The sequence below is a fragment of the Puma concolor genome, chromosome C1, assembly GCF_028749965.1.
Source record: "Puma concolor isolate L17-30 chromosome C1, mPumCon1.1.hap2, whole genome shotgun sequence".
NCBI classification, from domain to species: Eukaryota; Metazoa; Chordata; class Mammalia; order Carnivora; family Felidae; genus Puma; species Puma concolor.
In genome coordinates this window covers 79,115,534-79,141,324 of record NC_141674.1, presented here as the reverse complement: position 1 = coordinate 79,141,324, position 25,791 = coordinate 79,115,534, and the positions used below count along the sequence as shown (strand labels likewise).

The window sequence follows — 25,791 nt, the reverse complement described above, 5'->3', positions numbered from 1 at the left end:
TGTGTGTGTGTGTGTGTGTGTGTGTGTGTGTGTGTGTGTGTGAAAGAGAGAAAAAAGGAGAAACATAGAGACAAAAATATTCACATAGATTGGTTTAGCTAATGTTATCTCCCCAGCAGATGCTCATAATATACTTTCCCTCAACCCATTTCATTAACAGACTGCCTCCAACATAGGTAACATTTTTAAGGAATTTATCATTCAGCACTGCCTTGTCCTCCTATTTCATGATGGCAAATAGAGTCCTTGAAAGTTCCCACAACTTGTGCTCCCTTAAACTTTCAGTGTAAGTCAGGGTGGTGGTTCTGCCCCTCAAGTGTACCATCTGTTTGGTTCTATGCCAACTTTGAGAAGTAAAATCACAGCAGTTATTTAATCTCAACATACTCTGGACTCTGGTATAATTTTCATTGAATTTGGTAGGCCATCCTCATTAATTGTGCCTTAGGGAGTTTGTGTTTATTTTCCTTATTTTCTTGTTTTTGGGTGATCTCAAGGATGACAAGATGACATCATGAGCTAATTTTATTTTGTTATTGTAAAATATTTTGGCATTTTATTTTATTTTTAAATGTTTATTTATTTTGAGGGGTGAGGGAGGGGCAGGAGGGAGGCAGAGGGAGAAAGAGAGAGAGACAGGCAGACAGAATCCCAAGCAGTCTCCATACTGTCAGCGCAGAGCCCAAACGGGGCTCAAACTCACAAACCATGACCTGAGCCAAAGTCAAGAACTGGATGCTTAACTGACTGAGTCACCCAGGCACCCCATAAAATATTTTGGTACTTTAATTTTTTATTTTAAATTAGAACCATTTTTTAAGAGTGCCTCTAATCTTAGAGCAGGTAGCATACCACCTCAGACCCTGTTAAGTGCGAAAAATAGCTTCCAGTTTTTTGCACAATATAGTCCCAACAAGATCTCTCCTCATCATATAGCAAGTAAGAGCAAAGCTCTGGATTCAAGTTCAAATCTGTCCAAATCCAGAGCCTGAGTTCTTTTCATCATAGAGCTACATCTTAAAGAATATAGATATCTCGGGGCGCCTGGGTGGCGCAGTCGGTTAAGCGTCCGACTTCAGCCAGGTCACGATCTCGCGGTCCGTGAGTTCGAGCCCCGCGTCAGGCTCTGGGCTGATGGCTCAGAGCCTGGAGCCTGTTTCCGATTCTGTGTCTCCCTCTCTCTCTGCCCCTCCCCCGTTCATGCTCTGTCTCTCTCTATCCCAAAAATGAATAAACGTGAAAAAAAAAATTTTAAAGAATATAGATATCTCTTTACAGTGTCTTTATTATGTTTCCTCTTATAAACATTTTTCATTAACTACTGTGTTTGTTTCCTGGTTTTTAGTGTGACAAGTACAAGACTGGAGTTATTGATGGACCGGCATGTAATAGCCTTTGTGTTACAGAGACTCTTTACTTTGGGAAATGCTTATCCACCAAGCCCAACAATCAGGTATGGACATTATGAATAAACATTGCAGACTGATAGTGCACTCTACTTTTACCTTAAATTAATGTATTATTAAAAGAATTCTTGAGCCAGAGCTTTAGGAAATTTTATATACTTTAATTTTGTATGCTTTGATTCACTCATCCAATAGATATTAATCCTTTATTCCCAGTATATTCCAGACACTTTAGTTGTTAGGAATATAGTAGTAATGAGATAGATAAGATTACTTCCATTATGGATCTTATATTAATTAATAGTGACTGATTCTGGGGTATGGGATTAGGGAAATGGAAACAGATGAGTTTTGCCTTTCATCTTTCTGTGTAATATGACTTTAAAAAATTTACTTCTAGCTATAGATGCTTACATTAAGAAACAAGAAAGATCTCAAATCAACAACCTAACTTTACAACTTAAGGAACTTGAAAAAGAACAAACTAAACCCAAAGCTAGCAGAAAAAAATAAATAATACAGATTACAGGAGAGAGAAATGAAATGGAGAATAGAAAAACAATAGAAAAAAATCAATGAAACCAAAGGTTGCTTCTTGGAAAATATCAACAAAATTGACAAACCTTTAGCTAGATGGTCTAAGAAGAAAAGAGAAGGCTCAAATTTCTAAAATCAAGACTGAAATGGGGATATTACTATTGATTCTATAGAAATAAAAAGTATTAAATGAGTACTATAAACAATTGTACACCAGGTTAAATAACCTAGATGAAATGGACAAATTCCTAGAAACAGAAAGCCTACCAAGAAATAGAAAATCTGAATAGACCTACAACTAGGAAGGAGATTGAATTAGTAATCAAAAGTCTCCCAACAAGAAAAGCCCTGACCCTGTTGCCTTCACTGGTGAATTCTACCAAACATTTAAATGCTTCTCAACCTTTCCCAAAAAATTGAAAAGGAGGGAATACTTCCTAACTCATTCTGTGAGGCCAGCATTACCCTGATACCAAAGCCAGATAAAGACACTACAGAAAATCTACAGACCTTGTGAACATTAATGCAAAATCCTCAACAAAATACTACCCAACCAAAATGAATGTAATAAAAAGATCATACACTGTGACCAAATAGGATTTATTCCTGGAATGCAAGGATGGTTCAAGATACAAAAATCAATCAATTTAATACACTAGATTAACAGAATGAAGGGGAAAAAAACCCTGGGATCATCTCAGTTGATGCAGGAAAAAAGTATTTGACAAAATTCAGTACCCTTTCATGATAAAAATACTCAACAAAGCAGGAATTAACGAATTTATTTTTTTTTAACGTTTATTTATTTTTGAAACAGAGAGAGAGACACAGCATGAATGGGGGAGGGGTAGAGAGAGAGGGAGACACAGAATTGGAAGCAGGCTCCAGGCTCTGAGCCATCAGCCCAGAGCCGGACGCGGGGCTCGAACTCACCGACCATGAGATCGTGACCTGAGCTGAAGTCGGACGCTTAACCGACTGAGCCACCCAGGTGCCCCCAACAAAGCAGGAATTAGAAGGCAACTACAACATAATAAAATCCATATATGAAAAATCCACAGCTAATTTCATACTTGATGGTGAAAGTCTGAAAGCTTTTCCTTTAAATTCAGGAACAAGGCAAGAATGCCCACTGTTGCCACCTGTATTCAAAACAGTACTGGAAGTTCTAGCCAAACAGACAAGTAAGAGAAATTTTAAAAGGCATCCAGGGGCGCCTGGGTGGCGCAGTCGGTTAAGCATCCGACTTCAGCCAGGTCACGATCTCGTGGTCCGTGAGTTCGAGCCCCGCGTCGGGCTCTGGGCTGATGGCTCGGAGCCTGGAGCCTGTTTCCGATTCTGTGTCTCCCTCTCTCTCTGCCCCTCCCCCGTTCATGCTCTGTCTCTCTCTGTCCCAAAAATAAATAAACGTTGAAAAAAAAAAAAAATTTTAAAAAAGGCATCCAAATTAGAAAGGAAAAAGTAAAATCATTTTTGTATGCAGCTGACATGGTCTTTTATATAAAAAACCTTGTTTTGGTAGAAAAACCTTTTATATAGAAAAAAACTGTTAAGCTAATAAATTAATTCAGCAAAGTAGCAAGAAACAAAGTCAACACATAAAAACCAGTTGTATTTCTATACACTAACAATGAACAATCCACAAAGGAAATTAAGAAAACCATTTACAATAGCATCGAAAAGAATAAAGTACCTAGGAATTAACATACCCAAGGAGGTAAAGGACTTGTACAATGATAACTTCAAAGCATTGTTGAAAGAATTAACGACATAAACAAATGGAAACATATCCCATGTTCATGAATTGAAAGACTTAGTATTGTTAATCTCTTTCAAAATCCTGATGACATTTTTTGCAGAAATAGAAAAACCCACCCCAAAATTAAAAAGGAATCTCAAATAACCCCAAATAGCAAAACAATCTTGAAAAAGAACTGCAGAGCTGGAGGATTCATATTTCCTGATTTCAAAACTTACTATATAAAGGGGTGCCTGGGCGGCTCAGTCGGTTAAGCGTCCAGCTTTGGCTCAGGTCAAGATCTCACAATCCGTGAGTTCGAACCCTGCATCATGCTCTCTGCTGTCATCACAGAGCCTGATTCAGATCCTCTCTCTGTGTCCCTTCCCCACTCACTTGCTGTCAAAAATTAAAAAATAAACAAACATTAAAAAAATACTACACAGCTACAGTAATCAAAACAATGTTTACTGGAATAAAGATAGACATATAGATCAATAGAGTAGAGAGCCTAGAAATAAGCACCCACATATCTGATCAAGTAATTTTTGACAAGAGTGCTATGATCATTCAATAGAGAAAGGAGTCTTTTCAACAAATGGTGCTGGGAAAACTGGATATCCACATGCAAAAGAACGAAGTTGGACCCTTACCTAATGCCATATGCAAAAATTAAGTCAAAACATATTAAAGACTAAAATGTAAGAACTGAAACCATAAAACTCTTGGAAAAAATATAGGGCAGGGGCACCTGGGTGGCTCAGTCTGTTAAGTGTCCGACTCTTGATTTTACCTCAGGTCATGATCTCATAATTTGTGAGTTTGGCCCTGTGTCAGGCTCTGCACTCACAGCACAGAGCCGGCTTGGGATTCTCTTTCCCTGTCTCTCTGCCCTTCCCCTTGCCCTGTCTCAAAAATGAATAAATAAACATTAAAAAATTTTTTTAAATATAGGGCAAAAGCTTCATGACACTGGATTTGGCAATGATTCCTTGGCTCTGACACCAAAGGCACAGGCAACAAAAGAAAAAGAGACAAATTGTACTTCAGAAAAATTTAAAATTTTGTGCATCAAAGGGCGCCTGGATGGCCCAGTTGGTTAAGCATCCGACTTTGGCTCAGGTCATGATCTCATGGTTTGTGAGTTTGAGCCCTGCATCAGGGTCTGTGCTGAGCCTGGAGCCTGCTTCAGATTCTGTGTCTCCCTCTCTCTCTGCCCTTCCCCCACTCATGCTTTGTCTCTGTCTCTCAAAAATAAATAAATGTTAAAAAAAAATTTCTTCTAATTTTGTGCATCAAAAGAATATCAATAGAGTAAAAAGCAAATCCACAGAATGAGAGAAAACATTTGCAAATCATGTATCTGATAAGAGGTTAATATCCAGAATATATAGAGAACTTCTAAAACTCAACAACAACAAAACAACCATATTTAAAAATGTACGAAGGACTTGAATAGGCATTTCTCAAAAAAAAAAAAAAAGATACACAAATGGCCAATAAGTACATGAAAAGATGCTCAGCATCACTTGATCTTAGGGAAATGCAAATCAAAATCACAATGAGATACCACTTCACACCCATTAGGATGGCTACTATCCAAAAAATGGAAATTGACAAGGGTTGGTAAGGATGGAGAGAAATTGGGAACCCTTGTGCACTATTGGTGGGAATGTGATATGGCACAGCCATTGCAAAAAGCAATATAGCAATTCCTCAAAATATTAAACATAGAATGATTTTATGATCCAGCAATTTCACTTCTGGGTATAAACCTTAACAAATTGAAAGCAGAGTCTTTATAAAAGATATCTGTACAACAATGTTCATATCAGCATTATTCACAGTAGCTACAATGAGGAAGCACTCAAGTGTCTATCAGCAGGTGAATAGAAATGCAAAATGTGGTATATACATATGGGTTATTAGCTTTAAAAAGGAAGAAATTCTGATACATGCTAATACATGGATGAATCTTGAGGACATTATGCTAAGTGAAATAAGCCAGTCACAAAAAGACAAGTTTTGTATTGTTCCATTTATATGAGATACTTAGATTAGTTAAAACTGTAAAGACAGAAAATAGAATGGTGATGTCAGGGGCGGGGGTGGGTGAGGAGGGAGAGCAGGGAGTTATTATTTAATGAGTATAGAGTTTAACTTTTATGAGATGAAGAGTTCTGCAGATGGATGGTGGTGATGGCTGCACAACATTGTGAATGTAATACCAAAGTGGTTAAGATGGTAAATTTTATGTTTTTAATATTTTGCCACAATTTAAAAACTGGAAAAAATAAAATTCATCATGGTCAAAAATATATGTATTTAAGCATGCATAGCTTTTATAATCTAAAAAAGTTATGGACAAAAGCTCAATCCTAATGTTTTGTTACTTTGTGTGTTTTTATAAGAAGAGGACACTAAAAATACAGTGGTAAAATTTTCTACTTAGCCTAAAGAATAATTTGTCATTCTTTTTTCATATAGATGTATTTAGGGATTTGGGGTAATCTACCAGGTGTTGTGAAATGTCAAATGGAACAAGCACTTCATCTTGATTTTGGGACTGAATTGGAACCAAGGAAAGAAATAGTGCTATTTGATAAGCCAACTAGGGGAACAACTGTACAGAAATTCAAAGAAATGGTCTACAGTCTCTTTAAAGTAAGTATATCCATTCACATGTTGTTAGTGTGAGGCAGTATATTCTTCTGGAAGAGTTGGTAAAAAAACCTCATCCTAAGCCACAAAAATGTTGGTATTCTTTAACCTGTATCAAGGTCTCCATCTTGAGGAAACAATTCAAACAAAATGTGTGGAAGATGTTTATATTAACATTATTTATGATAGCTAAAAATATCCAGATATGAAAGGGGAATTCATTAAATTGATGAGCTGCTCTATAGTTTGACACTGTAACTGGCATACATTATTAAAGATGGGGGAGGGGATAAAATTAGTATACATACCCTGATTGCAAATTATTTTTCAAAGATTTAAAGAAATATTCATACAAAGATTAAATATATTAAAAGATAAAAATAGTTACAATTTTGGAAAGAATCTCTTTTTATTGCTGTCATATTTTCACTCAAAATCTTTTTTTTCTGGGGTTCCTGGTTGACTTAGTCAGTTAAACATTCGACTAGTGGTTTTGGCTCAGGTCACGATCTTGCAGTTCATGGGTTCTAGCCCCACATCGGCTATAATAAAAATAATAAATTTTTATTATTTATTTTATTTTTATTTTATTATTTATTTTATTATTTATTTTATTTTTATTTTATTATTATTTATCAAGTCCCCAACATGGGACTTGAACTCACAACCCCAAGATCAAGAGCTGCACACCCCTCCAACTGAGCCAGCTGGGAGCCCCAATACTTTTTAACCTTCATCATTGGAATGATATAACTTGAACAAAATAGTTCTATTAATGTATTTAACTACAAAATAGGAGAAAATAATTTTCCATTGACCCACATTATAACTTTGGATATGAGCACATTACACTGCAATTTTGCAAGTAAATGTATAAATAAGACAAAACTAATACTTAGTGTCTTGGATAACTGTTATTATCTACAGGGCCCAAGGGGCTAATGGAAGCTAGGGTGGCCATTTCTTAAAAAAAATATATACTTAATGAAGTGGGTTTTACTATAATTATATAAAATACACTTATTCACTTAGTAAGCATGATATTTGGAGATGTATTAAGTTCCTTTACGGAGATTCAGTAACAAGATCATTACTTAGCATAGTAATCTTGTAAAGTTAGTATGTATATTATATGTGAGGTATTTTTCATTCCTTATACACATAGGCAAAGTTGGGTGACCAAGGAAACCTCTCTGAACTGGTTAATCTCATCTTGACGGTGGCTGATGGAGACAAAGATGGCCAGGTTTCCTTGGGAGAAGCAAAGTCAGCATGGGCACTTCTTCAACTAAATGAATTTCTTCTCATGGTGATACTTCAAGATAAAGAACATACCCCCAAATTAATGGGATTCTGTGGTGATCTCTATGTGATGGAAAGTGTTGAATATACCTCTCTTTATGGAATAAGCCTTCCATGGGTCATTGAACTTTTTATTCCATCTGGGTTCAGAAGAAGCATGGATCAGTTGTTCACACCATCATGGCCTAGAAAGGCTAAAATAGCCATAGGACTTCTGGAATTTGTGGAAGATGTTTTCCACGGCCCATATGGAAACTTCCTCATGTGTGATATTAGTGCCAAAAACCTAGGATATAATGATAAGTATGATTTGAAAATGGTGGACATGAGAAAAATCGTGCCAGAGACAAACCTGAAAGAACTTATAAAGGATCGCCACTGTGAGTCTGATTTGGACTGTGTTTATGGCACGGATTGTCGAACTACCTGTGATCAGAGTACAATGAAGTGTACTTCAGAAGTGATACAACCAAACTTGGCAAAAGCCTGTCAGTTACTCAAAGACTACCTACTGCGTGGTGCTCCAACGGAAATTCGTGAAGAATTGGAAAAGCAACTTTATTCTTGTATTGCTCTCAAAGTCACAGCAAATCAAATGGAAATGGAACATTCTTTGATACTAAATAACCTAAAAACGTTACTGTGGAAGAAAATTTCCTACACAAATGACTCTTAGTTCATTTGGACATCGTGACCATCATAGGAAACTTAACAATTCTAAGGAAAAATTTTGAGCATTAAAAAAATGGCTTCTGACTCAAATCCTTTCCAGTTATACGAAACCCCTTTTCCCTGGTTTTAAGAAGCCATCATCTTAAGATACATATTGATTGCTTGAAGGAATGGCAGGAGGTATAGGATGAACTGATCCAAAGATTAATTCCTGCATTAGAAGCCCTGGTACATTTCTTCCCAGTACATTCACTGTGTTAACTATTTTGACTAATGACCTAAAATAATGCTGTGAAAAGCCTCATCCCATAAACAGTGAGAGTATTTCGTAGATTTTACTTAAGCCAAAATACCATTGCTGGAAACATTGCAATGAAGCTGCTGTTTAAAAATATATATATACGTACACTTACTGAAGTCTTAGCATGGTAAAGTTTGCACATTAACAAGAAATTAAGACTGCAAAGCAGGTAAAGTTACTCCTTTATAAACAGATGTTGGGTTAATAGCATGGTTTGTTGTATTTATAGACCTAAAAACATTTGTTACATGGCTTCAGAATGTTGAGTGGCTATTAGCTTAAAAATAAAAATCCATCAGAAAGTGTTCTACTTGGCAATATGTAACTGCCAAGTTTAGAGGCTGAAACTGGATGAGCTTTCATCATCCTTGATTTGATGGGTCCTTCATAGGGTCAATGAGCAGTCCTTCAAAACTGACTTAAGGCCATCAACTCAATCCAAATCCACAAGTCTGAATTTGAGCTATGGGGAAGTGGGACATTAAGAGGCAGACTCTGAAATCATGGGACTTTTTAATAACAATTTCCCATTCTGAACAGTATTTCCTGTTGGCCAAAGGGCTATTTCTTCAGAGGCATGTAAATTTATTTTTCCATGTGAACTTGATATGCAAGTTAATATTTGTTCGTTATTTTCATGTTTAAGATCTGGCATGTACCTTTCAACATCTCTTTTGAAAGAACCTCTTTTGAAGGAAGACCCAGTATTTTTTGCTCCAAGGTTTCACCTGATTAAAGTGAAATGTTATGTGAACTTCACTGGACAGCCTTCTCTCAAAAATTAAAGCCATTGATGAGCACGTTTTGCTTACTTTAAAATGGTGTAGTTTGAAGGTACCTTTTCTTCCCACTAACCATCTGGTTACAATAAATGAATGGAAGAAGTATTTCCTAGTGGATGGTTGGTCTGTTGCTTGCCAGACTTTTTAACGGAGAGCTGTATATCATACAATTAGAGGGACAACTCCTGTCACGGAAAATAGAAGCCCAAGAAGCAGGTGTGAACTTTGAGTCAATATGTAAAGTTATACTTGTTTCTTGAAGCAAACAAAAACAACCCATCAACTCCTCTGCTTTTATATTTGAGGTTATTTCTTGTAGTTTCATTAACAAGAGGTTAACACAGAAACTGCTGCTTGGTGAATAAGTTTATTATTGTCTTTATCTGAAAAATCTTCATAGAAAATTGTGGTTTGGTTTATTAGCTCTCAGCAGCCCTCTCCTGAGCTCTAAGGAAGCTTGCCTTCTTCTGAGCTACCCGATCTTTCTTCTGGGCAAGAGACATTTTGGGACGGTTCCACCTACAAAACAGAGTAAAATTAAGAGACAAATGTGATTTTTAACAACCATAGCTAGAGAATAAAAAACAAATATTTAACTTCGAAAAGGACAAGACTGCAACCAGGTCAAACAATCCAAATTCCAATATACCTACTTATGATCATAAGCTAACTTCCCCACACCCATTATTAAAGAGATGCATTATTTAAAAATGCAGTTAACTGGTAGTTATACTGTACTGGGATAGAAGGGGTCAGCTCAGTAAGCAGCTTCTGAGGCTAATACATTTCTATCACCATAATTACTTTAGCAAACCTGGTTCCCCTCACTTCTGCAACATCATGCAGAGTTAGTGATCGAGTTTGCACAACTTCAGTAAGAGTCTGAGTAACACAAAACAAGGCAAGGAACTCCTCCCAACCTCTCTTAAAAAGACAACAGGAGGATGCATACCTCTTCTTTTTGACTTCTTTCTTAGGCTTCTTCTCATAGACTGGATTCTCTCGAATAGCAGCATGAGCTTTCTTATACATCTCCTCCATCTGAAAGAAAGCAAAGCAAACAGTACTTGGTTTCATTTCACATGCCCTACAACAGTCAGGTAACACTGCATTCTACTACTGGCTCTATTTCATCCTTCTAAACCAGACTGTCAAAAGCAACTAAACTAGGTCAATGCTGGTATCTCCTATTTCTACATGTAACCCACCTTTTCTTTAAAATACTCTGACCTCCCTCCCCTACTTGCGCATTTTCAAAATAAACTTAAAAAATAAATAAATAAATAACAGGGCGCCTGGGTGGCTCAGTCAGTTAGATGTCTGACTCTTCAATCTCAGCTCAGGTCATGATCTCTAACACCCTGCATCAGGCTCTGTGCTGACACTGTGGGAGCCTGCTTGGAATTCTTGCTTTCTGCCACTCCCCCTTCCCATGCTCTCTCAAAATAAATACATTTTAAAAAATAAAATACTGTCTGACCTAAATTCTTTTTGAAAGCACGCACATGACACTTAACCAACTGAGCCACCCAGGTGCCCCTGACCTAAATTCTTTTATTCAAGTGAGAATACATGCCAAAACCAAGTATTTAAGATGTTAAGATGAAAGGTATATGGGGCCAACAAGCAATTGCTAAATTCATTTGTGTTCTCCCACATTCCCCCGATTTGTATTTTCCTTCAGTACCTGATAAGATCTTTCAATGCTATACCCAGAACTGCATACCAGGGACCTCTTCTATCTATTACTATTAGGAATCACTAATATTTGGCAACAGTATTAGGCCTCTGTGGAAACAGAGGTTTGAATTTCCCTAGAAAACCCTGAGACACTATCCAATTAGATCTTAATGAGAATTTTGTTCTAAAATTCATCAAACAACAATGCTGTATCTCTGAACTGTTTCAATCACCACCTCCAAATAAATGACGATGGGTTCTATGGAAGACCAAGTCATGAAGCAGCTATAAAATGCCTGAATGTTCATTATCACAATACAGTAACAAGCAGAGCCCCCTAAAGAATGAGTCACAGTAATCCAAGTCTCTAAAATTACTCATTCAATATGGAGAAAATATCACTACATGCATTTATTTGTATAAAACTTAGCAAAAGACGGGGGGCGCCTGGGTGGCTCAGTCGGTTAAGCAGCCGACGTCGGCTCAGGTCATGATCTTGCGGTCCGTGAGTTCGAGCCCCGCGTCGGGCTCTGTGCTGAGAGCTCAGAGCCTGGAGCCTGTTTCAGATTCTGTGTCTCCCTCTCTCTGACCCTCCCCCATTCATGCTCTGTCTCTCTCTGTCTCAAAAATAAACGTTAAAAAAAAAAAAAAAAAACTTAGCAAAAGAAAATAATGCCAACACTTTCACTGCATGAGATCTCAACTCCCTAAATCCCTCCTCAAAGTTTCTCTTTTATTTTAGGCACTTGATGACAGCTCCCCACTGTATTTAACAAATCTATTCGATGACTTCAAGTGCAGTCATTTAATAAATCTAAGCAACTTGGTCCATTCGTTCCAAGAGAAACCAAGAGAAAATACAACCATGTACATAATGAGTTTAGGTAAAAACCACTTCCTCCTAGGGCAAGTCAAATGTCTGCAGACGATTTCAGCAGCCATGCAGAAAAACAGGCTTCCATAGATCAAATTAATGAGCTAGCCGGGAAAAGTACATTAGCCTAAGAGTGGTCCAGCTGAAGTACACCACATATATTAGAAAGCATTAAGAAATAGATATCTGAAAGGAGCTTAGGAATTTGGAAAGTTTTGAGCAAGTGTGACATTACCAGAGTAAAAAATGGCTTAGGAAGAAAAATTATGCAGGCCAAGTAGAATCATCACAAGTAAAAGACCTATTTACCACAGCAAATGAGGACAATGTCAATAGTAACATAAAAGCATAAATTTCTGAAAATTATCATGTACTTGAATTACCAACATAAATACTAACCTTTTCTTAGCTCCAAAACTCAAGCTATGTTTATTCAGCCCTAGACTGTGTACTTAAGCATACAAATGACAGTGATCTTCAATTACAACTCTACTTAAAAGATTTTCATAACCATAACTGTGTCAAAATGGAAACTGTTCAATAACAGAAATGGACATTTGATATAACCTCCAATTTATATACAACTCCATAAGCTACATAATAGTTTTGTAATAATCAGTGTGATTTTTGTGTTCTGTGCCTATTATCTTCCATTACTACAATGGATTAACAGAGAACCTTGGAGGTAAAACTTTAGGGCTCATAAATTCTTTTTTTTAACGTTTATTTATTTTTGAGACACAGCGACAGAGCATGAGTGGAGGAGGGGCAGAGAGAGAGACACAGAATGCAAAGCAGGCTCCAGGCTCTGAGCTCGACGCAGGGCTCAAACTCAAGAACAAGATCATGACCTGACCTGAAGGACACTTAGCCGACTGAGCCACCCAGGCACCTCTACCTTGTCTGACTTTTAACTTACTCTTACCCACTATTCCAATTTCATGTCAACCCATTTTAAGGTAAGGACAGCTCATTTGAGTCCATCTATACCTATTAACATACTCATATTCAACTTGTAGATGTTAACTGGAAATAAAACTACTAATGTACCCACCAAAACCAAGTAGTAAAGCGCTCTATAAACTAACCAATACAGGAATTTTTAGTTAAAATTTTTACCATGTCTGGAGTAACGTTGTTCTTTATGTATTGAGAGAACTGTTTTTTGTAAGCATCTTCATCTTCTTCCATTAGGTAACGCATATAATCTGCAACATTTTGACCCATGATGTGCTTCCGATGTACTTCTGCATTGAATTCCTTGCTTTCTGAATCATAACCAGGGAATCGTTTGGTACTAAAACAAAGTTTTTCATTTTAGTATGTAATGATTGAAATCAGTTCACTAGCAGGAATTCACTTCAGTAGCTGCCATCAGTCCCGTCTTGAAACAATTAATTGCATCATATGCAACCAAAGGACCAACTACTGACTGCTCAGTTAGTGGGATATCATCATTCAGCAGCTGATCTCTGAATTCCCAGATAGAAGAGAAAATCATGCCACAAACACCTTTAAAAGTCACGGAATGAATCAAGCTTCTACCACTATCAAGTTAATTTTCCATATTAGTATAGGAAATGGTTTCAAAACTGTTCCCCCCCAAACCCTAGAATTTCAGTGGTGCCTCAGAGTACATGGAGATAAGTGATTTGTTCAAGACCACATCTAATAGGTGCTTTGCAAGAGATCTGCAGGTCCCTAAAAATGTATGTCCCACCATTATAAAAGTTCCAGTTAGGTTACATTTCACAGGCTAACCTCTCCAACGCCAAAACCTATAGCCAGATAAAATTTTGGTTAAGTCACCAACTACTTAAATAACCTTACAAGGCTAATAATAAATCATGTCTTAAAGATGCATCTACTCAACAATAACAAAAATCATTAACTTAAACCAAAGGAACTACCAAATTAAAATCACCTACTTAGCCTCTAATGATCTACAATCTTATTTCCAGTGGAAAGTTTGGGAATTTATCTTAAGCCTTTTCTCAGAATCTTTTCCTGGAGTTGACAGTTTCCCACAACTGAATAAGGCAATTTTCATTCTGAATGAAAAGAAAATGCACTGGGAGGGGAGTGAACTGGAGTTGCTCATTTCTAACCAAAACTAAGCCACAACACAAAAGCTGGTGGTTTCAACCCTGGCTTTTCTGCTACTGGCTCTAAAACCTTGAACGAATCATTTACCTCTGAACCTTAGTCTCATTTATGAAATACGTTACAATTCCTTCCTGCCCTGCCAGGTTCCTTTTGCATAGTATTAAGCATATAGCAGGTACACAATGATAGCTTCCTATTATTTTAATTGATTCAGTAATCTCCAGAGTCCAACCAGTTAGAAATGGAAATACTGGAGTCTAAACAATGAAGATTTGAATACTATTACCTGTGAGGAATAGACAAGCCTCCATCCACAGCTCCCTTGAGGGCCCCAAAAACTTTATTTCCAGTAGTAGTTCTGGCAAGACCTGCATCCAAATAGCAGGTGAAGGCACCAGGTTGACCATCAATGCTTTCCACATTGTATTCATCTCCAGTCACTTCTACTTGGCCTTCATAGATCTTATCCATGCCAAACCTATTGAGAAGCTATTAACAAAAAAGCCAGTCTAAATATATTTAAACAATTCTAACATCCAGTCACAACATTAATGACCTGACGAGGAGAAAAAATTTCCTTCCAATTCACTTATCCCTTTGTACCAACTTACTTTTAAATATTAAGATGCTACAAAAAGAAACTTCAGACCTTCGAATTTATAACAATTTTGTCTTGTAGCTTCTGAACCTTTGCTACATGTCCATACTTGATTTATGTAGCCATCAATTAAGATGTAACCATGCTGTATGTATCTACTCAAGGGAGATATTCTCCACATTTCTTCAGTCTTATTTGGCTACAATAAAATTCAACTATTTATGTTATCACACATGTAGTTTTGATTAATTTCATTAAAATCTTAGGAGGAGGATCCTGGGCAGAAGAGAACATCTGGAGAGCTCTACTCTCCAAAGACATTACATCAATAAGGGTGACTCCTCTGCTAGTACATCTAACTAGAACTTCACCACAAGCAGTGTGAGTTTGCACCACATTGTTCTCATATATAAGGACGATGCTTCCCACTCCTACTCAAGCATATTATAACCAATGAAAATGTGGGTCCCTAACAATGATGCATGCTTAACATTTCCAATGCAAAACAAGATCAGTAACAGAAAACAAAAGGCAAAAAAAAATCACATTTGCATCTACTTTCCACGTATTATAGGAAATGATGCCACCCAAAGGCAAAAATGATTAAAAAAACTGAATCCCATACCCATGCCTGCTCACCCTCCCCAAATTTAAAACATTGTTTCTCAAAATTAACATGTGTATAACCTGGACATCCAATTATAGATTCCAGGAGTGAGGAGTGCAGCCTGCATTTTAAATGTGCACTGATGGTCAGAAAATCTATACCTCTGAATAAAGGTCTGCAACATCCAACAAGGCAATAATTAACCTACAGATGGCTATTTAAAATTGTTTAAATTCAGTGCTCGCTTCAGCAGCACATATACTAAAATTGTTTGAATTCAATTCCTCAACAGCACCAGCCACATTTCATGTGCTCAACATCCACATGTGGCTAGTGGCTATCATTCTTTGGTTTATACTCTAGTAATCTAGACCCAACCCACAGGGTAAAAAAACAAAAACTATCTCCCCAGAGTACTAGAAAACTGTGTAGTCTCAAACTTTGTATTTATAAAATTGTCTTCCCTGATGATGACCTTGTAAGCAACAGCACAACAACAGGCACTTCCCAGAAGCCACAGCTGAGAGTATCTTATTCATGTGTGAACATCTACCTGGCAGACAACTCTTAACAATGAGCAAGTTGTAAAACATCAAAGTTATCTTCTACATACCCTGCGGGCCAGCAGCAGGCCAGTACAATATGCTGCAGCATAATTTGTCAGGCCAACCTTCACACCATACTTTGGGAGTTCATGAGCATACGCTGCACAAACTATCATGTCTCCTTCTATACGGGCATAAGCAATCTGTAAGAGAAAAACCAGATTAGTAACCTGTATTTTCAACTGTTTGATTACTTGTCCTAGGTGTCTTCTTTTTCAAAGGACTTTAAAAAAAAAGAAAAAAGCTGGACACAAATTACAACGCTTAGAATCTGTCTTTGTTAACCTTACCAATGGGAGTTTATGGTTTGGTCAACTATAGCAGATAGGTTTTCTGTAAATGTCATAATATCACAAATTGAACTAAAAGTACCACACAGACATTGAACATCGAAAGGCCTTTGGAATAAAACTGTTGTTCTTTCCAAATACTGAAAAGACTTAGCTGCATTAGTCAATGAATTAAAGAGGCATCATGAAAAAGTCAAAAAAGGAATCTATCATTATTTCAAACATCTTTTGAACTAAGCATAGCTAGGTCCAACAATGCTTCTAATACCTAATGTTTAGTTATCTGAACTTAGGGATGAAGGAACTGTTAGTTTGCCCAGAAAACAGAGGTGTGCCTGCAAAAGCTCAGCAAATCATTAACTGTGAAAAATTTTCCCTAAATGTAAAAGCCCAGAAAACTAGCTTCTAGGAGCAAACTACCATTTTCTGGATGTCTTTTATGGGAAAGACACCTTCATACAGATTTATCAAAGCCTATTTCAAGCAATGAGCAGAAATAAAAACAATCTTAAAAGCCTAATTTAACCTCCACAACTCTCTCTTCAATAAGCAGTGGTATTGTGGCATATAAGGCCATACAGCACAAGTCAGGATTTAGTCCGTTAACAAATTCTATTACTCTCTTGGAACTGGAAAATGCAAGAACATACTTGGCCTCAAATTTATCCTCCTACCCCTACAAGAATAGTATATACCCTAGATTTCTCCAATCCTCTCCCCCACCATTAGAAAATGGGATTAAACTAGTTTGGTCAGGACTGTCAAACATGGCCAATTTTTCAGTTGAGTATTTTAATGTACCAATCCCTCCCATGCTCCAACTTCAGGCCTACTAAAAGAAAAACACTACTCAATGTTTTTAAAATGCCAGGCACTAGAGAGCCTCTAATCCATACATGTGTTTTGCCCCCCAAGTACAACTTCTCCAGCATTCAGTTAAAGAGGGTGAGGTTTACCATCTGTTGCTTGAGTTCTGAATACAACTTACCTGACAAATGATATCTCTGTTGGTTACGCGAACTATCATCCTGTATTTAGGTGTGTTGTACTTATTTTTATCCTGAATTACCAAGCGTTTCCGGGCATAGTAATCAGTTTTACCCTCTGGGGGGGAAAAAAAGCAATTTAAGAAAAGTCTGTTCCACTGCAGAATCTTCTAATATTGTGAACATGAGTAACTGACCATACCTCGTCTTCTTCTAAATTTCACTTGGTATCTCTTGAAGTAAGCCTTATTCTTGACAACTTTAACAAACCCCTTTAAGAATAGAAGAATGTTATTAAAACTTTGATAAATGGCTTACGATATTTTTGATATCTGCGCTAACTCTGTAACAAAACAACACTTCAAGAGTGAATCCACACAACTGTCACTTTTGTAGACTCCAGTTTCTCAAACCAGAGGGTCAAGAATCACTTTTTCTACTTCCCATCAATCACTTTTCCAAAGCGTTGCTTTAGACAGCAATCTTGCCTAACGTCAGTTTGTTCCAAACACCATACGTCTCATTTTGAGAACCTAACCTCGTATTTCCTGCACTGTCCACGCACGTTTTCCAAAAGCCTCAATTACTTGCCACAAAACTCATCTGGTCAAGGGCATATTTAGCAATTACTCCCGATTAAAAGAGCACTATCCCCCTCGAACCAAAGCAACGCCCCATCCCCCAAATCATTAAAAACTAGTGCCAGCAACAGTCTAGAGACAGAGGCAGGAGGCACCTACCAACTAAAGGAGCTTTCTTTCGGGGCTCAAAAAAGCCACAGCCTCCAGGCTGACTGTTAAGTTTAAAAGCCACCTCTGGAAGACCCACCGACCCAAGACTCTCCCGAAAAAACCACGGAGCAGTCAGGGCTGGATGAGTCCGAGGAGCCGCAGCCCATCTCCACTCAGGCATCCCCAGCTACTCACGGGACCGACTGCATGCAATCTTCCCCGCCTGCTGGTGCCCCTTCGGACAAGCCGGCACTATCCCCACAGCCTGTCTACTAAAATCATCCCCCTCCTCAATCCGCCGCCTCGGCTCCTGATTTTCTTCGTCAACCCCTCCCCCAAGCTTGCGCGCCGGGCGGCAGCCATTAAGGCCACGCTGGGAGCGGCAGCCCTACCTCAGCAGAGCCCACTATCGAACGCCATCCAACCCCAGCGCCGCGCGAAACGGATCCTAGGCTGGCGTTTGAGCAAGGACAGGGAACCCCCGTGCATCCGTAGCCCCGATTCCAGATATCCACTCACCATCCTGCGGAACAGAGACCGGCGTCCGCGGCTCGCCACAGACCAGCAGGCCCAGCAGCGCTCCGCGGGGGGAAAAGGCCTCAGTCCGTGCGCAGGCGCAGTATGTAGCACTGATGATCACGCGAGCGACGTATGGAAGAGAGAGCGCGCCGGCCCTAGGCGTGCGGAGTACTGCCCCCATCTGGCGGGAGGACCGATGCTGGACTTCGCCGGTCAGTAACAAACCTTCAAAGCCACCGAGTCCCCAAACTCCTGGCTGGAAATCCGGTTGGGATAGGCGGTAAGTAGCAGGGAGGATTATAGAAGTTGTCAGTTTCATATGCTAAGAAGTTGTTTCGTAACGAACATATATGACTTTGTAAATAGGAAAAAAGTTTAAAATTAAATAGAATATATTTGCTGTGCAGCTCGTTTGCACCCTCCAGGACTCTACCTCCTGGACCTGGACTACTCATCCGGATCCAGGTCATACAGGATCTCTTCAGGAAGCCTTGTCCCAGTACTTCAAACCTGAGTGAGGAAGGAGCCTCTCTTCTGCCTTCCCACAGCACCTTCAAATCTGCTTCAGCCTACCCTCCCCTGTAAACACCCTGAGGGTGGGCCCTGAAGTCCCAGTTCACCCTTGAATTGCCTAGCACAATGCTGGCATTCAGTAATTGCTTGGTGTTTGTTAACTGGTAAAAGAACTACTTACTGCACCCCTTTACCTCCATCATCTTTCTTGATCCCTGACAGCTTCATTCTTTTTCCCTCCATCACTCTGAGCTAGTCAGCTTAATTTTTCTCTGTAAGTACTTTTTTTTTCATTCTTTCAAAACTAATTTAAATTAAGGAATAAGCTGTTCCCTTTCCGTGTTCTACACACGCAGACTGAGGAGAACCAATCAACAAGCACCAACCAAACAAAAAAGCGCCTCAAGAGAAAGTACTCCCTTACCTAATAGCATTTCAAAGGTGGTCGTTGGGCTATTGCATGAGAATCATTTGAGTACTGGTTAAAATGCAGATATCTGAATATCCCACCTTTCCTGAATCAAACTTGCTGGTTTGGTCCCAGGAATCTCAATTTTTAATTTGGCCTCAATCTCAATCAATGCAGGAGGTCTCAGGAAAGCAGAAAACAAATCTTATTTTGTCCAGTAATGGAATTTACTGATGCTACCAGGAAAAGAAAGCGAATTACTTACCAGCACAGCTGCTTAAAATATTCCCATCTTCAGAATGAGTGTTAACTCTATACCCCCATCATTCAAAATTTAAACTTACTCTTGGGAAGTGAATGTACATATAATTAATGTAGCAGGAAAAAATCAGTGTGCAAACTGCTCAATATCAGAGCAGGGAGGAGGGTCTGTCAAACAGAATGACAAGTTTAAGTGGCTCCAAAAAACTGCCATTGGACTAAACTAAAATTATGATACTAATTTCCTCTGGTTTCATTTGTAACTTCTTATATAACAGGAAAAATGTACATCGAGTCCACTCTGGCCAATGTCAACAGAGCTTTCAAGGAGAAATGTTAAAACGTTTCACGGACAAGTGTGGTTCAATCTTTGCCAAGTGGCTTTTAGAAGTACAAGGAAAGAAGTATATAACTTATATTTATAGAAAATAAAGATCTTCATTTTGGTGTTTCACTAATTTATTAGCCTCTGAAAGGTGCCACATGTCTTTTTCAGGCCCTGCTTACCCTGGAGGGTGGAAGGATCAGAAGGGAAATCTACCTGGAAATAGGCCCACCCCTAATTTTACATGTTTTAGGGCAAGAGTATGTATGAAGGCCCACATATCATGCAGCTGAATATTTAGAAGTTATGAAGCGACCTAACACATTGTTGAATTAAACATTGTTTTATCCTCCTTGTACTTCTTCTTACGTTATTAGTCTTCATAACAACAGAATTAAAAATATATGCCCCTATTGCCTTTGGCTGCAGCTGGGGGTCTATAGCAAGTATTGGCTGGCTCAGCCAGTGCAGATGGTGATACCAGGAGCCAGGGGAACTTGTTTAGCACCCTTACCTAACATAATCTTGTTCAAGTGGTCAAAGTTAAAATTCACCAGCAATGGACCAGTCAGCGTTTTGTGCCTCCTGATATGATGCATTGAGAAGAACACAGAAGTTACTTGCTACCAAATTTATGTAATTTAATCTAATTACATAATTTAACTATTCTGATATGTGATGAACTGCAAACAAACTCAAACTGAGGGACATTCTACAAAGTAAGTGGTCTGTATTCCTCAGAAATTACAAAATCATGATGGATAAGGCCAGACTGAAAGAGACCAAAGTGATTTAACAGCTGAATGAAGTATGTGATCCTGGAACACATCCTGGATAAAAAAGAAGATGAAAAGGAAGACTTTAATTTCTTTTGTACAAAGGACATTCTCAGAACAATCAATGAAATTTGAATGGAGTCTGTGGATTAGATGGATTAGATGGTAGTAATAGATCAATGTTAACTGGATCGGTATACCATGGTTATCTATAGGTGTTCTTGGTTGTTAGGAAATATACTCTGAACTATTTTGAAGTAATGGGCATTATGTTTGCAACTGACACTCAGTGTATGACTCAGGAAGAAACCACATATGTGTGTGAATACACATACACATATATGTTTGTAAAGAGGAAAAACAATAAAGCAAATATGTTAAAATGTTAACAATGGGGAATCTGGGAAAAAGACATATGGAAATTCTTTGTACTATTCTTACAAACAATTTGTGATTGTGAATTTATTTCAAAATAAAAACTAAAACAACAATTCTTGCTGGAGTGGGAAATACTTTTTATGATTTGAAATGAGAGTGAACTCAATTTTATGCTATATGTCAAACATATATTACAAATAGAAACTCAGCAATTTTATTTATTGTAGTGATGGTTTCACACCAAAATACAAAAAGATTTCTATGATGTTACCCATATATTATGATTTTGAGATAACTACTTACTGCCCTAATCAGCTGGTTCTGTACTGTTACCAACTTTAATAATTATAATCAAAAACATCTTAAGTTATTTCAAAATGTTTTTTTCTTTGCAATTGACTTTTGCTTTATTTGAACTTATACACTGAAGGATAGCAAATAGTATGAACTACCTTATGGTTGGATACCCTTAATTGATATTAATCCATTAGAAACATTTTAAACATTCTAAACCTATACTTTTATGTAGGAAAAACTAATTATCCTCCCTCAATAAAAGAATAAACTTTCTTTTTAAAATATAAATCTGTGGTTTTTATGGAACTGAAAGTCAGTAAAATATCAAAGGCAACCAAACATAATTATGATCACCACCATAATTATGTCTGGGTGTTCTGTTGATAAGCTATTGATGTTTGAATGACTGATAAGATAAAGACATACAAAATTAATAAATTTATTGCATAAAAGTTCTGTTTCATATCTTCATTTCAGCAAAATTTCTATGTTGTTATCACTAAGATACCACACCATTTGTGTTCTACAGATAGTAATGCCAACTTGGACAGTCTTTCTTGGATCATTGATGTGCTTATGTAATTTTTGTTAATTTCAACTAGGAGAAATTTTGTTATGCTGAAGCAAGAGAAACTGGAATTTTAAATAAAATTTATAAAGCAATACACTATTTAGATTTGGAAATGAACCATGATCTTTACATATCACATTCTAACAATGTAATGATGTCATATAAGATAAATTATTATCTTCAATAGAATACAATAGAAACTATTACTAGATTTAAAAAATTGTTTAATGTTTATTTTAAAAGAGAAAAGAGTGTGTGTTCATGTGCACACATGCAAGCAAGTGGGGAAGGGGGAGAAAGAGAGAGAGAGAGAGAGAGAGAGAGAGAGAGAGAGAATCCCAAGCAGGCTCTATGCTGTCAGTGCAGAGCCCAATGCAAGGCTCCATCCCTTGAACTGTGAGATCATGACCTGAGCTGATATCAAGAGTTGGATGCTTAACTAACTGAGCCACCCAGGTGCGCCTAGATATTTTGATATTGTCATATAACTCACTTTTATTGTGATTTTTACTGTCTCTTACAGTAGTATCCATATCCACACACATTTTGTTATTCTTCTAATATTTCAATACTATGGTATGATAAAGAACAACAAAAATATTATGTTGCTCAATTTGCTCAAATGTTTTTACAATCAGACTATACATTGATCTATCAAGGTCAGAAAATAATCTCCATAGAAATTAGTTTCAGGTTTATTTGTACATGTATTTTCTTCTTCACAGCCATGGAAACTTTTTTGTTTTCTTGTTCTAATTTCTTTATATTTAATTAGAATGTCACATTTATTGAATATTTCTCATGCAGTTATATTTAAATTAGAAAAAAATTATCTAGGGGTACCTGAGTGGCTCAGGGGGGTTAAGTGTCCAACGTCAGCTCAGGTAATAATCTCATGGTTCATGGGTTCGAGCCTTGTGTCAGGCTTCATGCTGGCAGTCTGGAACCTGCTTGGGATTGTCTCTCTTTCTCTCTCTCTGCCCTTCCCCAACTCGCACTTTCTCTCTTAAAAGAATAAACTTTAAAAAAAAAAAAGAAAAAATTATCCAAAATTTCAATCCTTTTAAGAATTAGATGTGTTTGAAAAAAAAAAAAAAAAAAAAAAAAAAAAAAAAAGGGGCGCCTGGGTGGCGCAGTCGGTTAAGCGTCCGACTTCAGCCAGGTCACGATCTCCCGGTCCGGGAGTTCGAGCCCCGCGTCAGGCTCTGGGCTGATGGCTCAGAGCCTGGAGCCTGTTTCCAATTCTGTGTCTCCCTCTCTCTCTGCCCCTCCCCCGTTCATGCTCTGTCTCTCTCTGTCCCAAAAATAATAAATAAACGTTGAAAAAAATTAAAAAAAAAAAAAAAAGAATTAGATGTGTTTGAAAACAAAACAAAACAAAACAAAAAAACAAACAAAAACTCTGGAAAACAGTGTGGAGGTTCCTCAAAAAATTAAAAATAGACCTACCCTATGACCCAGCAATAGCACTGCTAGGAATTTACCCAAGGGATACAGGAGTACTGATGCATAGGGGCACTTGTACCCCAATGTTTATGGCAGCACTCTCAACAATAGCCAAATTATGAAAAGAGCCTAAATGTCCATCAACTGATGAATGGATAAAGAAATTGTGGTTTATATACACAATGGAGTACTACGTGGCAATGAGAAAGAATGAAATACTGCCCTTTGTAGCAACGTGGATGGAACTGGAGAGTGTTATGCTAAGTGAAATAAGCCATACAGAGAAAGACAGATACCATATGTTTTCACTCTTAGGTGGATCCTGAGAAACTTAACAGGAACCCATGGGGGAGGGGAAGGAAAAAAAAAAAGAGGTTAGAGTGGGAGAGAGCCAAAGCATAAGAGACTCTTAAAAACTGAACAAACTGAGGGTTGATGGGGGGTGGGTGATGGGTATTGAGGAGGGCACCTTTTGGGATGAGCACTGGGTGTTGTATGGAAACCAATTTGACAATAAACTTCATATATTGAAAAAAAAAAAAGAATTAGATGTGTTTGAGTTTTGAATACCTATATTACTACCAAAAGCAAGTAATACTATATATCAAATAAATAGCACAAATTCAAAATTCATTTTTCATCCAAAGACTCTGATTTGCTCTTTATTTAAACACCTTCTATTCTTGGGGCGCCTGGGTGGCTCAGGTCATGATCTCACAAATCGTGAGTTTGAGCCCCGCATCGGGCTCTGTGCTGACAGCTTAGAGCCTGGAGCCTACTTCAAATTGTATGTCTCCCTCTCTCTCTGCTCCTCCCCCGCTCATGCTCTGTCTCTCTCTCTCCTTCAAAAAAATAAATGAAAACATTAAAAAAAAAATTTTAAACACCTTCTAGTCCTTCACTTTACTCTTCTAGCATCTCTTTACTCACTAGCATCTCATGTCTTGTTTAAATCAGATCTACTGTTTTAACATGACGAATACCTCTGGAACCAGGAACTGGAACATGAAGGTACACAAGAAAATGGAATTGGGGCTCTACTCAGACATGAAACTTTGTTATACCAGAATTTGGGGGTGGGGTTCACATTACCACAAAGAAGGGATTTGACAAGTTAATTTGTTTTCTTTCTCTTTCCTAAAAAAGTTTCCATTACTCAAATCCTCCTGCACTCCAAAGAGTGTCTATTTCAAATGTCAACAGCAGCACAAACCCAAAACTTCCATGACATTCAGATACAATTGCCTTTTGTTTCAAGGACATAGCACAAGAAAAGTGGAATAGTGTTTCCCTGGGGCCTGGAAGGTGTTGATTACCAAGACAGAAGCTTAGGGTTTCTGGTCAGAGCAGAATGTTAAATCCTACAACAGAGAGAGAGAGAGAGAGAGAGAGAGAGAGAGAGAGAGAGAGAGAGAGGCAGCCATAGCTATGCAGTTTTAGTAAGTTTACTTTTCTATGCGTTTTGTGATCTGCAGGGTATTGTAAAGGCCAGGGCCAGGGCAAGAGCCCAGGTAAGGGCCCCTCTTGCTGGGTCAAAGGGAGGAATACTTCAGGAAACTTCATATCCACCAAAGATCACAGGATTTGAAATGTCTGAGCCCCTCCTGTTGGAGTGCTTTGCTGGAATCATCTCAGTGACTCAGACTTGACTGGAGGATTAGTGAGTGGGGATAAAAAAGGGGGCTGTAGGGTTTCTATATCATAGAAATAGCAAGCATCTATTGAGAACCTACAATGTGCCACAGTCTATGCTGAGTGTTTATTACAGTATCTCATTTAATCTCAAAACCACTCTAGTAGATAGTATTATTACCCTCATTTTACAAATGAAGAAATGGATGCCACAGCCAATCATAGCAGAACACAGGTGGCTATCATCAGTAATTTTCGGATGTGAGCCTGCCTTAAAACCATGCTAAAAGGGGCACCTGGGTGGCTCAGTCAGTTAAGTGCCCGACTCTTGATTTCGGCTCAGGTTATGACCTCACAGTTTGCAGGATTGAGCCCTATGTCAGTCTTTGCACTGACGGTACAGAGCCTCCTTGGGATTCTCTCTCTTCCTCTTTCTCTGCCCTTCCCCCATTTGCATGCTCACTCTCTCTCAAAATAAATAAATAAACTTTAAAAAATTGTGCTAAAAGAGGGGCTCTAAATATTCATAAGCCTGTATATTTGACTTTGGAACATATTCCATAATGGTTTTTTATATGACTAAGATGTAAACATTCTTTGGCTTAGACTAACTATAATTAATTCTGTTTAGAAATAAAGGTGATGGAAATGCAAGCTGGTGCAGCCACTCTGGAAAACAGTATGGAGGTTCCTCAAAAAACTAAAAATAGAACTACCCTATGACCCAGCAATTGCACGAAAAGGCATTTATCTACGGGATACAGGTGTGCTGTTTCGAAGGGACACAT

The 25,791-nt window shown here is 38.0% G+C and overlaps 3 protein-coding genes and 2 non-coding genes across 6 annotated transcripts in view; 2 read left to right on the top strand and 3 right to left on the bottom strand.

Moving 5' to 3' along the window:
• DIPK1A (divergent protein kinase domain 1A) overlaps positions 1–9,504 on the top strand; it is a 114,296-nt gene extending 104,792 nt beyond the window's left edge. Inside the window, exons 3-5 of the mRNA XM_086717567.1 lie at positions 1,346–1,453; positions 6,169–6,345; positions 7,508–9,504. Of these exons, the coding sequence (XP_086573693.1) occupies positions 1,346–1,453; positions 6,169–6,345; positions 7,508–8,320 (1,098 nt within the window). The 3' untranslated portion in view covers positions 8,321–9,504. The remainder of the gene's footprint in view (positions 1–1,345; positions 1,454–6,168; positions 6,346–7,507) is intronic.
• A 243-nt stretch (positions 9,505–9,747) lies between these two features.
• Positions 9,748–18,511, bottom strand: RPL5 (ribosomal protein L5). Of its 2 annotated transcripts, none has more exons than XM_025927416.2 (8): positions 18,396–18,511; positions 17,348–17,417; positions 17,148–17,263; positions 15,878–16,012; positions 14,346–14,548; positions 13,073–13,250; positions 10,352–10,440; positions 9,748–9,918 (listed from the first exon to the last, which is right to left on the bottom strand). In XM_025927416.2, the coding sequence occupies exons 1-8, from the start codon at positions 18,396–18,398 to the stop codon at positions 9,819–9,821; spliced, it is 894 nt and encodes a 297-aa protein (XP_025783201.2). In that variant the 5' UTR covers positions 18,399–18,511; the 3' UTR covers positions 9,748–9,818. The 2 variants fall into 2 exon arrangements, with proteins under 2 accessions (XP_025783201.2, XP_086573694.1); XM_086717568.1 differs by having other exon boundaries at positions 13,076–13,250.
• Positions 10,130–10,266, bottom strand: LOC112849133 (small nucleolar RNA SNORA66). The gene has a single exon (XR_003222562.1). It is a non-coding gene; the product is annotated as a small nucleolar RNA SNORA66 (small nucleolar RNA).
• LOC112849123 (small nucleolar RNA SNORD21) lies at positions 13,321–13,416 on the bottom strand. Its single transcript, XR_003222554.1, has one exon. It is a non-coding gene; the product is annotated as a small nucleolar RNA SNORD21 (small nucleolar RNA).
• Positions 17,414–21,357, top strand: LOC147578172 (uncharacterized). The gene is made up of 2 exons (XM_086717569.1): positions 17,414–18,675; positions 20,075–21,357. Exon 1 carries the CDS (start codon positions 18,019–18,021, stop codon positions 18,613–18,615), a length of 597 nt encoding a protein of 198 aa, XP_086573695.1. The 5' UTR covers positions 17,414–18,018; the 3' UTR covers positions 18,616–18,675; positions 20,075–21,357.
• The last annotated feature ends 4,434 nt before the right edge of the window (positions 21,358–25,791 follow it).

Coding starts and splice junctions, on each gene's coding strand:
- LOC147578172 (XM_086717569.1), top strand. CDS start 18,019: ATGAGTCCGAGGAGCCGCAGCCCATCTCCACTCAGGCATCCCCAGCTA.
- RPL5 (XM_025927416.2), bottom strand. Junction 13,251..14,345: donor GGCTTGTCTATTCCTCACAG/GTAATAGTATTC, acceptor ACTTTGTTTTAG/TACCAAACGATTCCCTGGTT. Junction 10,441..13,072: donor ACAACGTTACTCCAGACATG/GTAAAAATTTTA, acceptor GCTTTCTTTCAG/ATGGAGGAGATGTATAAGAA.